This window comes from Odocoileus virginianus, chromosome 13 (assembly GCF_023699985.2).
Source record: "Odocoileus virginianus isolate 20LAN1187 ecotype Illinois chromosome 13, Ovbor_1.2, whole genome shotgun sequence".
NCBI lineage: Eukaryota > Metazoa > Chordata > Mammalia > Artiodactyla > Cervidae > Odocoileus > Odocoileus virginianus.
This window is the reverse complement of record NC_069686.1, coordinates 58,852,664-58,869,068: the sequence shown is the minus strand read 5'-3', so window position 1 is coordinate 58,869,068 and position 16,405 is coordinate 58,852,664. Positions and strand designations below refer to the sequence as shown.

Genomic DNA, 16,405 nt, shown 5'->3' with positions numbered 1-16,405 from the left:
TTGCACCTGGGCAGTTAAGACCAAAAGAAATCTAGAAATTCCAAAGACAACATTACCCACAGCCTGGAGGACCCAGTTTCCTACTTGGAAGCAGTGATCTGCTTGGCTCCCGGCCTGTGCTGCCGGGCTTCGCTGGCTAAAGAGGCCACTCAATCCTATTTGTCAAATTAATGGCCCCACACATGCCACCTGCAGCTTTGCCCTTAGCACAGGGGCTTAAGGGGTCTTCTCTGTGTGCAAATGGGCCTTGAGATTCTGGTGACCGGCTCCCTCCCATGTGAATCCTGGCCAGGCAGGTGAGGTCTGGTTGTCTGGATGTCCCTAGGCTGGACTGGCCTTGTTAGCATCGTCTCATGTAGGACTCCCACCAAGTCCTGAGGTTAGCCATTATAGGAGGACGAATAGTTCTGTTTATATGCTTTTCTCACAAATGGCAAGACCAGTGGACACCAGACACAATGTAACAAGGAGAGCCAGTCTGGGTTCTGGCTGTAACAAGGATCCTGTATCAAGGATGCCACTCCTGGCATCCAGGACTCAAGTCCAAGCGGACCAAGCAAGGTGAAAGCAGTAATAAATGATACAAAGTTGATGTAATTGTTTAATGACACAGGAAAATAACATTATGAAACAAGACGGTTACAAATACTGGGTAGAGGATTATTTACTTCACTTTTGATAAAAAAAATTTAAAAGTATGTATACAAAACACTGGAAGATTAAGTATCAAAATATTAACAGTATTTACTTCTGTTCCAGTGATTAAATATTCTTCTCTGCTTTTGTGTACTTTTTAAAACATGATTATTTCTGAAACAAAGAAAAGTCACTGTAAAGAGAAACAGTTATTAGATGCCAGGAGTCCAGCAATTAAGGTCAGGAGTCCAGCAATCAAGGTCTGCAGCCCAGCACATGTCCAGCAAGGGGGACAGTGGTCAAGCCCAGATGTGGGACAGCATCCTTCTTTTCCTACTGGAATGCTGTTTACCAGACTCTTTCTTCAACATTTAATATTCTTAGCACATTTAATAGGAATCCATGAATATTAACTGGTACAACAGCAAAATGATGCTAGCAACTTTGGTTTTAAATTACTACAAAATGTAATAACCATTTTGTAGTTATAAAACACACTAGAAATAAAACATCAAACACACCAGAAATCAAAAATTATTACAACAAAAAACCCCATGTGACTAAACCACTGACTTTGGTATTCTGTTGTGTGCTCATTTTCAGTTTTCACCATAAATCAATTTTCGTTTCATGGATCTGGAAGAGGCAGTTTTTCTCAAAAAGATGCTTTTGCCTTCAAAATATTGTTGGAAGTATTTTGAGTTGGAAGGACTCGCCAATATTGAAACCACTTCAAAGAAACAAGTTTGACTGAGGGGTGTCACCGTTCTTTGTGCCTTAGTCTGCTAAGTTACCAAATGGAGAAGAGCAGAGACAAAATCTGGGATTTCCCCCAACCTACCCTCAATGTCAGGACTGCTAGGGGTGCTTTATTCAAGTAACAATGACAAGGCATATTTCTTACTCCTGAAAAAGTAAAATAGAAAAAGGCTCCTTGTTTTAAAGTCTGGCATATAAAAGCCCAGTGTTCTCTTAACTGAAGGTGCTTCTTAGGGATTTCCCAAAGCTCTCTGCCCTTTGACACAGCAACATTTTCAGCAGGGCTCAAAACACTGTTAAGGTCCAAGAAAAAACTGAAACCAAAAACAATTGAGACAATTTTCTGCACCACCACCACCTGTCCAGTGTCCGGTCACCTGCCCTTTCTGGCAGGCTGACACAGCAATCCAAGTCACAAAAGGCTTCAGACACTAGGAAGGCAAGGTACCAAAAGAATTATGTTAAAACAGTAACAAGTTTGGGGGAAAAAAAAAATTTACACTTAGAAATATCCTATCATCACAAAAACTAGAAAGATGCCTTGCTGTGCTCTTGGGCAATCAAGACATCACGACCTGTTTCATATCTCCAAAAAGGAGACTCACTGGAAACCTCAGTGCTGGCGACCCAAGTTAATTCACACTAGTTAGATGAGTCCAAATCCTAAATTAACACAAATTCCTTTCTTACAGCGAGAAAAAGAAAATCCATTTCAGGACAAAGGTGTATCTTCAGTGAGAGAACTGCCTGCCGTCAGACGGCTTCCTGCTTATGTGTTTGAAGATCTTGGACTTCTCGACTTTCTTGGCTTTCTGGTAGCCAAATCCACCGCCACCACCTCGCTTTCTAACTTTGCCGTCATTGCTGTTCACATCTAAAGGGGACATTAAGGAAATCCAGCAACACAAAGACAGCCAGCTCCAGACCACCACCCAGGGAGAAGCGGCCAGCGGTGTACCAGGGCCCACCCCCCCCCCCCCCCCCGCCACCGCCCTCCCCCACTCGAACCAGGAGTGGCCACGTGACTGGGGGCTGAAACCAGCAGGCAGGATTTTTAGATCCAGTTCATACTTAACCTATGACCACTTCCCTGGCTCTCTCTGCCACTCAAATTCCACTGTCCTTTTTCAACGCCATAAACTGTCTCGTCTCTGTGTCTCCACCCTGACTATCCCACGCGAGCGCTGACGCGAGGTCAGTGACTGATCTGACCACCTGGGCCCCAGGCCTCAGCCAGAGCACAAGCCAACCTGAGTGCCAAGCCCCAAAGCCCCCGGTCAGGCTGCTGGCCCACAGTTCCTGGACAGATTCATAACCACAGAGAAAAGGATACTCAAATCAACAAAAGGAGGCACCTTGAAGCCAAATGACAGAGCAACCTGAGGCAAATTTAAGTTATTAACATTGAAGATCTGTTTCAGGGAGTGGGAATCATAGGCTCGAATGTACGACTTATATGCTTCCTGGGCTGACTTATGGAGGAAGTAGTTCTTTTCAATCAGTTTTTCAAGCTGAAACAGAAAGAAATACTGACTTTAATGCAAGCAAGCACAATTCATCTATAACGTCTGTTCCAAAACACTTGCTCCAAGCTTTGTAATATCTGCAAAATCAGGGTGCAGTGAGAATAATGACAAAATTCACGTTAAGGTACAGACTGAAACCAGGTAGACTATACGCGAATGTGATGACCATTCAAGTCCAGACTTCCCACTTTATAGTAAGGGCGGCTTGGAGGAGAGTGAGTGGCGATGAGACACTACAGAGACAGGGCTGGGATGCCCCCCACCCTCCATCCCCCACATACCTGAGACTGAATGTCAGAAATTTTGGACCAGGAAAACTCGAATTCACTTAATGGAACCTAGAAAACAAAAGCATGCAGGTTAGTAAACCAGGCTGGTCTGATGCAGCTCATCAGTCACTGATGAGATGGAAGGGAAAAGGCTTGTGGAATTCAATTTCACGGGCCAGAGGCCTGTTTCCCTGTCTCCCAATGCCAAGGGGCGAGGTGCACCTTGCCTGTCCCAACGCACACTGACGGGACCCTCCTCAAAGGAAAGGTGTGAAGCTGAGAGGGGCGGCGATGCACGGAAGCCTCTTCTCTGCAGACGCAACGTGGTGAAGCAGCCTTCAGCTTCTCGCTTACAGAGCCACCAGCTCTTCTCTCAGGGTTGGGAAGGCTGCCCCGGCATCATGCTGCCCTGTGACTGGGGTTTGTGACCACCAGCTCCCACGGCAGGGATTTCTTACCAGTCGTCTCTTATGAGACAACTGGAAAAGTGCCCATGCAGGCGCTGGGGAAAAAGAACAGCCACCCGAGTCCCGGGCCCTGCGGCCCTGGAGGGAGACACGTGAGTGGGCTGACAACCTGATAAGCACCTGGGGTGGGGGCACATGAAGGAGGGATGAGATCAGCGACGCCCTCCCAGAGGAACCAGGAACCAGGCAGCTAGAGAAAAACTGCAAAGGCCGGATGGCAATTTCTAGGAACTGCTTCTACCTGGGGTGAGGGAAAATACACCAGCAACATGTGCCAATGAGGCAAACGTCGGGAAAGACAAGGCCGGACAAGCGTTCACTTGTAACAGACAAGAGTTGGTAACAGACAGGCCGGAGTCAGGTGAGGTGGACCGAGACCAGAATCAGAGGAGCTGAAACAGAACCCACTTTCCAAAACTGCAGACCGAGGAAGGTGATGTGCAGCAGCCACGCTGGAGCTTGTGACAAGAGTGGATTCAGGGCTGAAGTTACCTTTCTGGTCAGAGGTTACAGACGGTAAAGAGCGAGGCAGGCCCCAGGCAAGGACTGGGGCCCGGAACAGGAGGGGGTAGGAGGGGATGGGCTCCCTGCAGCTGTGGGTGAGGGGAAGACAGGAGGGGCGCAGGAGCAGAGGAGGATTCACAGGGCCGTGGGCAGACTGGGGACAGGGACGCCCCGAGGGACACAGGCTCAAGCACAGCGCTTTGTGGGTAGCTTTTGGCTCCTCTTTCCTGGATGAGACCCACAGAAACCTCATTTGCTAACCCCCTGCACCAATTATCCTAACAGAATGGCGACAAGTTGGAACCCCTTGGACACACCTAGAAACGGTCCTTGAGGCCGTGTGCACCGGCAAACAATTCCTCTGGAGAGGAATCTGTCCCCAGTGTAAGGTTTTCCAAGTGAAGATCCTTACCTTGGATTGCTTCAGGTAGCGAAGGAAACCCAATTCTTCAGGGCGCAAAATGAGCAAGGCGTGCCCTCTTCCATTCAGGCCTCTGGCTGTTCTGCCCACGCGGTGAATGTATTCCTTTGGTGGAGAGAGAAAACCTGAGGCAATACACTGGTTTGCATGGCAACCTTGGTGGCTGCCACACAGCCTATCACCATGCTCCCCGAAGATAGTGGGCCCCCATCCCTTCTGCAGGCTCCATCCCCACAGAGACGTACCGAGGCCAAGGAGAGCCGGACAGGACGTTCACCTTAATTCTATCATCCATGAAATGACCAGCAAGTGGGCTTCAACTTCATAAGGGTTTTTGGAAACATTCAAATGGCTGACAACTTATATAATCTACCTTTTGTTGAAAATACCTAAAAAAACTTATTTTACTACATATACTAAAGAATGGCATCTATCTCCATAAGCACATTTTCTTCTTCTGACATCTACTGATCTTAATAGACTGCCCCAAGCAGGCAACATTCCTAAGTTAAGTCCCACTGATGCCTCTCAAATCTCCTTGCACACACCCTCTCTGGGTCCTGTGAAAGCCTTAAACACTGTGAGCATCACCGAGATACTGCAGAGTTGCTGTGTGGCTGTATGCCAAAGTGGGACTGGGAACAACTTGAGGAACAGTCTGTGGGATGGGGTACTTCTCAGGGAACCTGGGGCGATAACCCAAGGATGCCAGTTACCTTGGGGTCATCTGGAGGGTCATACTGAACAATCCAGTCCACTTCAGGAATATCCAGCCCTCTAGCTGCCACGTCTGTACACAACAAGATCCCTGAATCTGCATTGCAGAACTGGAAGAACGTGGTCGTACGCTTATTTTGTTTCTGCCTTCCCTAGAACCAAAACAAACATCCATTGGAAGAGGAAATTTGAGAGCATTTGTGGGATGTCTTGATGTAGAACCCCTAAACTGTGGACCTGCTACCTGCTTTATTTCAAGCTCACTACCTGGCTTATTTCCCTAAGCGATGGCATCTGTTCCTCCTTTCAGGTTCCCACTTCCCGCCCACCCCCCCTCCCCCCAGCAAAGTTCCCTCCACACAGGACCCATCAACTGTTATTGTCCAAACTACTCAGAACTATGTCTGAAGGTGAGAGCAATACCTCAATCTCCACAACCTACTTAACTTGGTAAGTGTAAGCTGTTTTTAATAAACTTATCATAACCACTTACATGAATGGCCAGGACAGGCAAATCGATGTAGTTCAGCAACTCATAGTGGTATTTCACGGACTTACAGGATGAAAAGAAGACCATTAGTTTCTTCTTCCGGTTCTTCTTAAGGAATGTAAAGAGCAGGAGGAATCTCTTTTCAGAAGGACAGACAACATATCCCTAGAAGAGGTTCAAGTGAACAGACATAAAATAACCAAATGGATACTTTCAGCTTCATGAACCAATGTAATTTGATGGAGAGAACAGACCAACATGGCATATACACTGTTAAGCCTCACCTATAGCAAAATTACTATCTTCATTATAATAATGCAGTCCTAAAATAAGACTGATTTTAAATCTTTTGATTCCTTTTATTGGCTACAATCACTGGATACTAAATATTTTCCATATTTCTGAGACTACTGGTTATCAAGTTCTTGTAATCATAGTATACCAATACTTCTATTAATTGGAACCTTCTAAGCATATCAGTGATTCATTTTTAGAAGGTCCTTAACAGCAACATCTCAAATAACCACAGCTGAAGTGCACTATCCTAAACAACATCACAAAGCTAGGTGAATATATTTTTAAAAACTAAATGACCAATGAAAGGTTTTTAAGCTAAATTGTTACAGGAAAGAAATATTTTACTCATCAAAAGACTCAATCTTAAAGTTCTATTTTTAATCAACCTGTTTTGGATCTTTGTCACCTCAGTTACATGCTTGAAACCAGCCTCTCCACCTTCTAACTCACCTCACATTTTAGCCCAAGATATTACTGAACAACAAAACCCCTTTTTCCTCATATAAAATTGGTGGTATTATTATTAAGTTCATTAACCCATTTGCTTTTCAGAGGATCCTCCAAAAACTTGCAGGGAAACACCAAAGGAGATCCTTAAAATGGAAGGTATTGACAAAAAGTACCTGCTCAAGACCGTCTACAGTTGCATTGGCTTTATCATCATCAACACCAACATACAAAGGCTCCTTTTTCAGAGAAATCCTTGCCAGGTCTTCAACTTTTCGAGTTTGTGTGGCAGAGAAGAGCATGGTCTGTCTGCGTGCTGAAACATATCCATATAAAAGTAACCCAGATCTTTCAGGGAATTTTTAGAATTGCTTCATAACTAAAAGCACTCTAAGTAGAACTTTCAGAAAAGAGAAACACGGTATCAGTGCAGACACTAAGAGGGGCAGCCAGGACAACTCTATGTTCACAGCTTTGACAGCTAAGTGGAAGTGGACAATTTCTGCTAAAGCTCACTTAAGACAGCTTACTTTCCAACTCATCTTTTACAGAATTTTAGCAAAGTGAATTCAGAAATATAAGCATCTATCAGAAGTTAACATTTATTTCTGCTTTAAGAAACAGCAGACTAGGAACGAAAGGGGTCCCCCTATACAGGGCATCTAGACGTGTGGCATCTACACCACACTTAGTGCTGGGAGACCAAATGCTTTCCCACCTAAGGCCACGAGTGAGATAGAGATGTGTTCTTTAGCCAGTTCTACTCAGGAGTACACTGGAGGGTCTGGTCAGTGCAATCAGACATGAAAACAATTAAGTGAAAAATTTTACAAGATATGAAAAAACCTGTACAGTGAAAACTCTGAAACACTTCTGAGAGAGATCAGGGAGCTGATAAACGGAGATCCACCTCATTCATGTGCTGAAGGACCCAACTTTATCTTCCACCAATGACTGATATTCAGTACAATCCCAAGATCACAGAGACTGACAAATATTCTCACATTCATACAGAAATGCAAAGGATGAGAACAGACAAAACAAATTAACAAAGCTGGAGGATTAACACTACCTAATTTCAGGACTTAACAGGAGGGACTGGGACCTCCATACTCTGCTGATGGGGATGTAAAATGATACAAATAATCCTATAGATTCTTAGATAATCACACAACAGAAAAGGTGATATACGCCCATAAAAAGAGTTGTAGGTGGATGTTCATAGCAACCTTATATGTAACAGACCAAACCTGTTAACAACACAGTCGCCCATCAACAGTTAAATGGACAACAAGTTGGGGCATATTTATTCAACAGAATGCCAGGGAGGAAAAGCGAGGAACCACTGAGAATGGAACGGCACAGACAAGTCACAGAATTCGCTGAGCACAAGAACAGAAAAGAGACAGGGATACCGTATGACTCCATTCATACGAACCCGAGAAATGCAAACTGATCTACACTGGCGGAAAGCAGGCCAACGCCGCCTGTGAGAGAGGAGACCTGCGCGCAGCTGTTGTAAGCAGGGGAGGGTTGTTGCTACTGAGGGAGAGAGGGAGCGATCACAAAGGTGCATAAAGTAACCTTTGAGAGTTACGAGAATATTCACTGTATTGACTGTGGTGATGGCTTCAAGGTGTAAACAGGACAAAATGCATCAAATCATATACTTAAAACATAATAGTCTTTACATGTTTTTACATGTAAAGATTATTATGTTAATTATATCTCGATGAAGCAGTGAGAAACAAATCCTGTAAGGCACTGAACCATAGTGTTATTATAGATATGAGCAGTTTATAAATGTTTCAAGTACTATAACCAAGGTACATATAACTTAAACATAACACACAAGGCAACAAGTTGATGACTAGTGGAAGATGACAGATGGGGTGGCAGGGATGAACAGGAATGAGACATATGTTAAAACTGTTTAACGTGCACTTAAATAAGCTTCAAATGGCAAAACCACTGTATTAAGTTACCAGTAAGATCGATGTATATATTGCAAACTACCTCTAAGGCTGACCGGCACAACTACTTCACTTGGTTAAATTACAATGCTGACATTAATAGTTTTCGTACAGGAAAAATTCTCAGCTACTTCCAACAGCTACTCTGCAAACCACATGAAGATGCAACCCACTTACTTGGCAGAAGTTTAATGATTTGCTTTAATTCCTCTTCAAACCCAACATCCAAGATACGATCAGCCTCATCAATAACCAGACACTGGAGGTTTTTATACATGAACCCGGGGGTATTCTGACAAGACAAAGGACAGAAAGGGACTGTCAGCTGCCGAGTGAGTCTCTCAGACAGAGGACGGGGCGGCAAACAGCGTCCTCTCACCTGCATGTGGTCCAGGAGACGGCCTGGCGTGGCCACGATGATGTTGACCCCATTGGCAAGCTTCTGCGCTTCAGCAGACCTGTTACTGCCACCCATTATCACCCCGTACGTGTGAACATGGTGGGTCATCAGCTCCTTAAGAACGCCGAAAGTCTGCATGGCCAGTTCCCTAGTCGGTGAGAGAATAAGGACTCCTGTTCCTAAAAAGCGAAACAGGGTATATGGTCAAAGTCAAGCTGTAGTTACCACCAGGAGTCCAGCCACAGGCATGACAGACTTCTAGTGAGATTCTGACAGAGACAGTGGGCTCACAGGCTTACCATTCCTGGGCATGAACTTTAACTTAACAATGAGTTCAACTGCAGGGATGAGAAATGCCAGGGTTTTGCCACTGCCTGTTTTTGCAGCTGCTAGGAGATCCCTAAACAATAAAAAGGAGAAACATATTTGCTCTACTCATTCAACAAATATTTACGAAATACCTACCACGGACTATCATACGTGTTTCAGGCACTGAGGCTAGATCATAACAAGAAAACAGTCCCCACTTTCTCTATCACCAAAATCAATCAGGTGGGTTAAACACTTAGAAATAACAATTGTGCTAAAAACAGAAGTGAACAGTTTTCTCCAAACATCAATAAATAACCTAAAGCCTTTAATGAAGGTTAGATATATTATCCAACACAATGTGAGATCGATAGACCATACTAGTATTTTTTTTCCCCAAACTACTGGCACCAAAAACAGAGACATTGAGTGTGTGTATGTGTGTGGGCTCGGTCATGTCCACCTCTTTGCGACCCCACAGACTGGAGCCCACCAGGCTCCTTTATCCATGGGATTTCCCAGGCAAGAATACTAGCCTTAGGTTGCCATTTCCCTCTCCAAGGGATCTTCCCAACTCAGGGATCAAACCCGCATCTCTTCCATCTCCTGCATTGATAGGTGAATTCCTTACCACTAGCGCCACTTGGGAAGCCCAGTACTAATGCCCAAACCTCAGCGTTAACCATACCTGCCTTCCAGAAGTGGTCTGACACTTTTATGTTGAATTTCAGTCATGTTTGTAAAGCCCATTTCTTTTATTGCCTTCAGAGTGTTCTCATTGACAAGATTAGTCAGAGAATCAAATGAAGTATCCTCAAAAGCTCCTAAGCAGAAGATAGTTTATCATTAGCAAATTTACTTTCTCTGAATAGTTAATATTGCTAGTTTCCTAAATTAGTTTTGCTGATTGAAAACATTACTGGGTTGGTGTCAAGCTTAGAAGAGCTTCTTCCAATAAGAAAAGACTAAACACCAAACATTCCTATGTAACAAGAAAAAGGCCTTATACTTGTTGCAAGTTTCTCCACTGCTAATGGCTGTGTAATCTAAAGCCTATACTGTAACAAAATAACATAGAGTTGGAGAGGTGGTACAATCAAGGGACTTATGTAAAATAAAAAGTGCCAAGGTGGGGGTGCACTGGGGGAGAGGTGGTGGTGTGAGGTTGGCAGGGGCAAATTCAGAGAGAAATGAAATGTTTAAGAAATCTGAAATAAAGGCAGAAAACACTCAGTATAAAAACAGTATGAAGTCATCAAAATAGTAACTCTCACTCCAAAAGGACAACTGAGAAGAGCCGGACACGCCCGGGATGGTGAGAATGTGCCCATGCGTCAGGTGTGCGGCGGTTCTCCCGCAGGGGAAGGCGTCAGGCCACCCGGGAGCTCCCGGCTCAACATACGCCCCAGCTATAACCCAGGGGCTGGCAACCCGGGCACCACTGCCGTCCTGGGATGGGTAACTCTCTGCTGTGAGAGGCTGTCCTATGCATTACAGGAGGCCCTGCAGCATCTCTGACCTCTACCCGCTGGACACTTGTCACCTGGTCCCTGGTTTACTGGGACAGAGGAGGCTTAAGGGGTGCAGGACTTTGAATGGGAAAACTGGGACGGGTCCCCCTACCTAGGAGGTAAAATTACCCTGCTTGAGAACCACTGCCGTAATAACCTTTGCAATTCGGATTATACAGGTTGGGTTGTGGGCTTCACTATTTTAATAAACAAAAACCCCAAACCAAACAACTTAATTAACTGCTAGATGTTTCTAGTTAGGAGCAATTGATTCTAAACTCTTGACTTTACAGATAAAGAAACAGAGGTCAGAGGTGACTGTGGCACAAGCCCCTCAATAATGTTAACTCCATCCTCCTGTTAGTAATGGAGCCAGCATTAAACCTCTGGGCTGCAGACTTCCATGCCGACGATTTTCCTACTGTAACATGGAAAGTGTCAAACCAAAGAGAGACAGCGAACCCAAGAGCTGTTTGCGTGCATGGCAAATATTTAATGTTAGGGATACAGAGAAAGGAAAAACAGACAAAGAGCTAAGAACTGAAGCACACAACGTGGAAGATAAAAAGCAGCATTTAGATACAAAACCATTTCTTGTCAGTACTTATTAATATATTTTTTTCCAGCTAAATTAAACGCTACAACTGAACCTTCAAATCCTATAATCCAGGGAGGTGTGACATTTTAGAAATCTATCTGGAAAAACACTGATAATTACCTGTCAGTCCCAGGGGCAGGGTGGGCACTTCGCTGTCCTCATCCTCGTCTGGCTTCTCCACACTGTTTTCTGTTTCTTCAGGAGCCTGGGCACCATCTTCAGCGGTGTACTCAGCTTTTGCTTTTTTGGAATCTTTGGTTTAAAGGACAAATACCCCCCAATTTTTTAAAAACAAGAATACCAAATGAGATCATAAAATAAAAGATGTGTGATGCAAAAAAAAAAAATCAAAACAAAACATATTTTCAAAAGCTTAACACATTTTCAGTTTTAATTTCTGGGTGACAGAAACTGGCTGGCTGGTTCCTTGAATGTAAGTGGTAGGAGGAGAGAGGGAAGGTTTCCTAGCTCTTCATTCTCAGCATGTATTCACAACTTTCAAAAGAGTCCCTTAAACTACCTTCCCAGTCCTACCTCCCATCATGCTCTTAAATGTTCTACTTTGGGCCAAATAGGTTAATTCCATGCTGGGCTTTTAAAAATTCATGGCAGTTAGTGATGCTAGTTAGAATAGAATTGACCTAAACCAGAACTCAGGACTCTGTAACCCAGGACTGGTCTCTTTTTGGATCTTATGCCCACCTCTGTGGGAAATGGTCAACTCTGCAGGACCCACACATTCAAAGGCCATGAATACTATCAAGGCTTACGACTTCTCTTTTTGTTAAAACAATTCTTAAAGGTTATCAATAGGATTTAAATTTCCAGTCCTGTGATGCAGTGCTTGAGAGTAGAACTATCACTTCCTCCAGCATACTCAGAACAAGAATCCTAAAGGCACTTACAATTTTAGAACAGGATTACAATTGCTTTAAATCAAAATTGTAATGTCTAATCCTCATGCTTTAGTCTCTGTCTTGTTTCACTTTTTGTTTAAGCAGTTTCTCATAACTTACAAATGCATTAGAGTCTGCAGGCAATAAAAAGAGAGCCACGCATGTTTGGAAAATCCAATGCATTTTTCTAGATGAAAACTTTATTTCAGACAAAAGGTGAATAGGACATGCTAACGCAGGTGTCAGCAAATGTTATCTATAAAGAACCAGATTTGTAAACACTTCAGGTTTTGCAGGCTGCATGGTCTCTGTCATCACAAAGGTCAAGTAAACACATGGGCATCACAGCACTCCAGTTAAGCTTTACTGCAGAAATGGGCAGAAGGCTGAACAGTCCAACCCTCCCCTGAAATCTCTGCCTGCTCACAGTTCAACTAAAATGCCTCTTCTTTCACTAAACTTATTCAGTCCAATGATCTTCTAAATGAAAATACCCCTCTTCCCCCATCCTGGACATTCTCCTCACGAGGGAATTAATGTTCCATTTATTCAGAGAAGAAAGGGAGAATGATAACTTGAAAAACTTAATAGCTTAAGTTAAAAAAAAAAAAAAGTACATACCAGGCCCCACATCATCCACTATTTTTCTCTTTTTCTTCTTCTTCTTCTTTTTTGATTCTGAATTGGGACACTGCATTGCTGCTTCTCCACTGGTCAACATGGTAGATTTCTTGGAGGCTTTCTTAACTTTGACATTTTCCCCTGTTTCTTTAGATACATCTCCATTTGGGGTTTCTGACATGCCTGTATTTACAGACTCTTTCACAGATTTTTTAACTTTGACATTTTCCATGGCTTCCTTAGATAGGTCTCCATTGTTGGCTTCTGACAAGTTTGCATTCATAGACTGTTTTCGGGACTTTTTTACTTTTCCACCTACTCTTGCTTCTTCAGATATGTCTCCATTTTGGGCTTCTGACAACCCAGCACTCATAGGTTGTTTCAGGGATTTTTTAACTTTTCTGCTTCCTACTGTTTGTTTAGCTATATCTCCATTTTGGGCTTCTGACAAGCCCACATTCACAGACTGCTTTATGGACTTTTTAACTTTTCCATCTCCCACTGTTTCTTCAGACACATCTCCATTTTGAATTTCCGACAGGCTCACAGCTGAGGCACCTGTTTAAAAACAGAAAACATTGTGACAAAGGAGAGGCTTGCTTAGAAACCCTGGAATCCCTAACAAAATGCCGTGGCTTCCAGTACTGAAATGGTCTAGCTTTTACTTCCCTGTTATGAACATTAAAATGAGTTCCAATTTTACAGTGTTTCACTGCAGGACAAGTAAATTAAAAACAGGGAGAGAATGCAGCATTGATTTTTTAACTTCAAAAAACCACCTCTCTGTTCATAAGGAGTTAAAAGTCTTAAACAAGAAACCTATGGGGCCAAACAATGGTACTTACAAAACATACAATATTAGGTATTTGATAAGTCTACTTTCTTAGATGTCAGTGAATTGAAAATTCTGTTGATGAAACTACTTATTTGCCTTGATATTTATTGTATATAAATGCCTAACAATGTTTTACAAGTTTCTGTTTATACATTGACAAAGTACCATCTTTTGTTACCTTAAACTACCAAGAAGTCAGTAATGCTTTGTTATTCCATAGGAAATGTAAACACTAGGGAACTTCAAAAACATTCCTAAAATTCACACACTTGTTCCCTCCTCCAGGATTTCTTTCAATCAACTAATCTCTGTAGAAAACCAACTAGTGTAAGGCAGTATGCCTCCAACATTGCCCTAGGGGGTCTTAAGTCTATCAGGGCAGAGGTCCCCAACCTCTGGGATCTAATGCCTGATGATGTGAGGTGGGAGCTGATATAACAATAACAGAAATAAAGTGCACAATAAATTTAATTCGGACTTGAATCATCCGCACCGCCCGCCTCTCCAACCCCCCCCCCCCCCCGCCCCCACTCCTCACCGTGAAAAATTGTCTCTCATGAAACCAGTCCCTGGTGCCAAAAAGGTTAGGGACGGCTGTTCTATAGGACCTAAAAAGGCTAACATAACTAACTTCAGGATGTCTGCTCCACCGTAAGAAAGTTAGGACTGCAACCGAGGTAGTTAAAGAAAAGTGACATTCAGGTAAAATGCTTTTCAATAGTCTTTGTTCTGGACACAAATACGCAGAAGCTCCTAAGAAATGTATAACTTAAAGTTAGGGAAGACGGGAAGACAGGGCACGAGCAAATGCATCACGCCTATGACCGTGCATGAGACACCTTAGGAGATGAACTTCTGCAGGAGTCGAGACAGAGTGCAGGTAGGTAGGCGAAAACAAGGGTATCAAGTATGTCCATGAAATGAGTGACACCCAGCTTGTTTTGAAACGATACACACACGAGATAGATGATGTAAAAGGAAGATGCGCGGGGATGAGAAAGTTCCACGTGTCTACTGGGAGATGGGGGTTGGGGATGAGGTGGACCCTAGAGGTCGAGGAGTCGGAATAGGGAGGGTGGAAGTGGGGAAGCCTTGTTCAGCTGGAAGCACAGCTGGAAAGAAAATCAACCGGGGGCCTATCCGCGTTCTGAAAGGAGAAACTGCAGTTGAAAGGTCAGGGGCAGATCTGGGGCAACGCGGCGTCGGCACCTGCGCTGGGCCCGCACGGAGGCTGCCCCGGGCTGCCTGTCCCCGCTCCCCAAGCAGCGTGCTCTGGGGGAAGCTGCCAGCGCCACACCGGGGCCCTAGTCACCAGCGCCGCTCGCTTCCGTGCCGCGCCTCGGCCCACGTGCCGGCTCCCTCCGCAACCCGGGCCGCCGAGAGGTTCAGCGCATCTCACCCTGGAGCTTCAGGTTTCGTTGTCGCAATTTGAGGTTCCGCTTCTCGATCTTCCTGCGTAAAAGTTTCATCGGTAAATGAGACATGTTGTCGGTAAAGTGCCTTCAACAGGGCGCCACAGCCCAGCTTTTCGGCTCTCCCAACTGACGTTAGTTCCTCTCTAGTCACACGTGCGCAGTGCGGCCAGCCGGAAATGCGTCATGGGAGCACCCCTGGTGCGCAGACGAAATGGGTCCCGGGTGGAAATGCTTCCCGGCGCGCGCGCCGTCCTACACTTGTGGAAAAAGGATTCTGTGTGGCGCCCTCTCGGGGAAAGGAGGCGCGGCCCGGCACGGGATTCCCATTGTATTCGAGCCAGTAGCGCGCACCCCGGCTACTTGGCTTTGTTTTCGCTTCCCTGGGCGAAGAGTGAAGAATCAAGGCCACAGGGAGTCTACATTCTCCATTCTGTTCCTATTCTTTTCGGATTCTGGACGATTTAAGTCGAGTAATACCTAAGTCTCACACATATGTTTCCAAACTTGTTGACCACTCTCCTTAGTAGGAAGTACATTCACTTTCTATGTCACTTGCTACCCAGCAATGTACACATAACATTTCTCAAAGCAATCTAACTCGTTTCACTTTCATGCTTTTCCTTTGATACCATTCATCCCATCCTAAATTCTGAGTCCATTAAATATTCGGATTAGTGTGCATTAAAATTGATTCTACTGCTCTACTAATTGATTAGCTGCAGTTTGAAAAGTTCAGGTTTAAAAACCCCCAAAGCTTACAGCACAGACCCTTTAGAAGTGCTGAACAGAAATTACAATCCGATTGGCTAGTAGACCTGTGTGTGTGTGTGTGTGTGTGTGTGTGTGTGTGTAGGAGGGTACATTTAAAAACAAAAGGTTACTAACATTAAACATTTGGGCTAATTCATGGAGAAATTCATATTTTTTCTTTAAAAATTGATCTTAATGGGCTCAAATTCCTCTTGGCAATTATCAGTTTGAGCTGAACAATAATTGGAAGAGTTAATGAAAGCCAACAAAGGTCCGTCTGGTCAAGGCTATGGTTTTTCCAGTGGTCGTGTATAGATGTGAGAGTTGGATTGTGAAGAAAGCTGAGCGCAGAAAAATTGATGCTTTTGAACTGTGGTTTTGGAGAAGACTCTTGAGAGTCCCTTGGACTGCAAGGAGATCCAACCAGCCCATCCTAAAGGAGATCAGTCCTGGGTGTTCATTGGAAGGACTGATGCTGAAGCTGAAACTCCAATACTCTGGCCACCTCATGTGAAGAGTTGACTCATTGGAAAAGACCCTGATGCTGGGAGGGATTGGGGGCAG

General features: G+C 44.3%; 1 protein-coding gene across 1 annotated transcript; it reads right to left on the bottom strand.

Moving 5' to 3' along the window:
• Positions 1 to 583: 583 nt before the first annotated feature.
• On the bottom strand, positions 584 to 15,252 carry DDX18 (DEAD-box helicase 18). Its single transcript, XM_020883045.2, has 14 exons — positions 15,076 to 15,252; positions 12,842 to 13,399; positions 11,445 to 11,576; positions 9,904 to 10,039; positions 9,206 to 9,306; positions 8,886 to 9,085; positions 8,684 to 8,798; positions 6,710 to 6,849; positions 5,793 to 5,954; positions 5,299 to 5,451; positions 4,574 to 4,687; positions 3,203 to 3,259; positions 2,729 to 2,906; positions 584 to 2,269 (listed from the first exon to the last, which is right to left on the bottom strand). Exons 1-14 carry the CDS (start codon positions 15,158 to 15,160, stop codon positions 2,127 to 2,129), a joined length of 2,274 nt encoding a protein of 757 aa, XP_020738704.2. The 5' UTR covers positions 15,161 to 15,252; the 3' UTR covers positions 584 to 2,126.
• Positions 15,253 to 16,405: the final 1,153 nt, after the last annotated feature.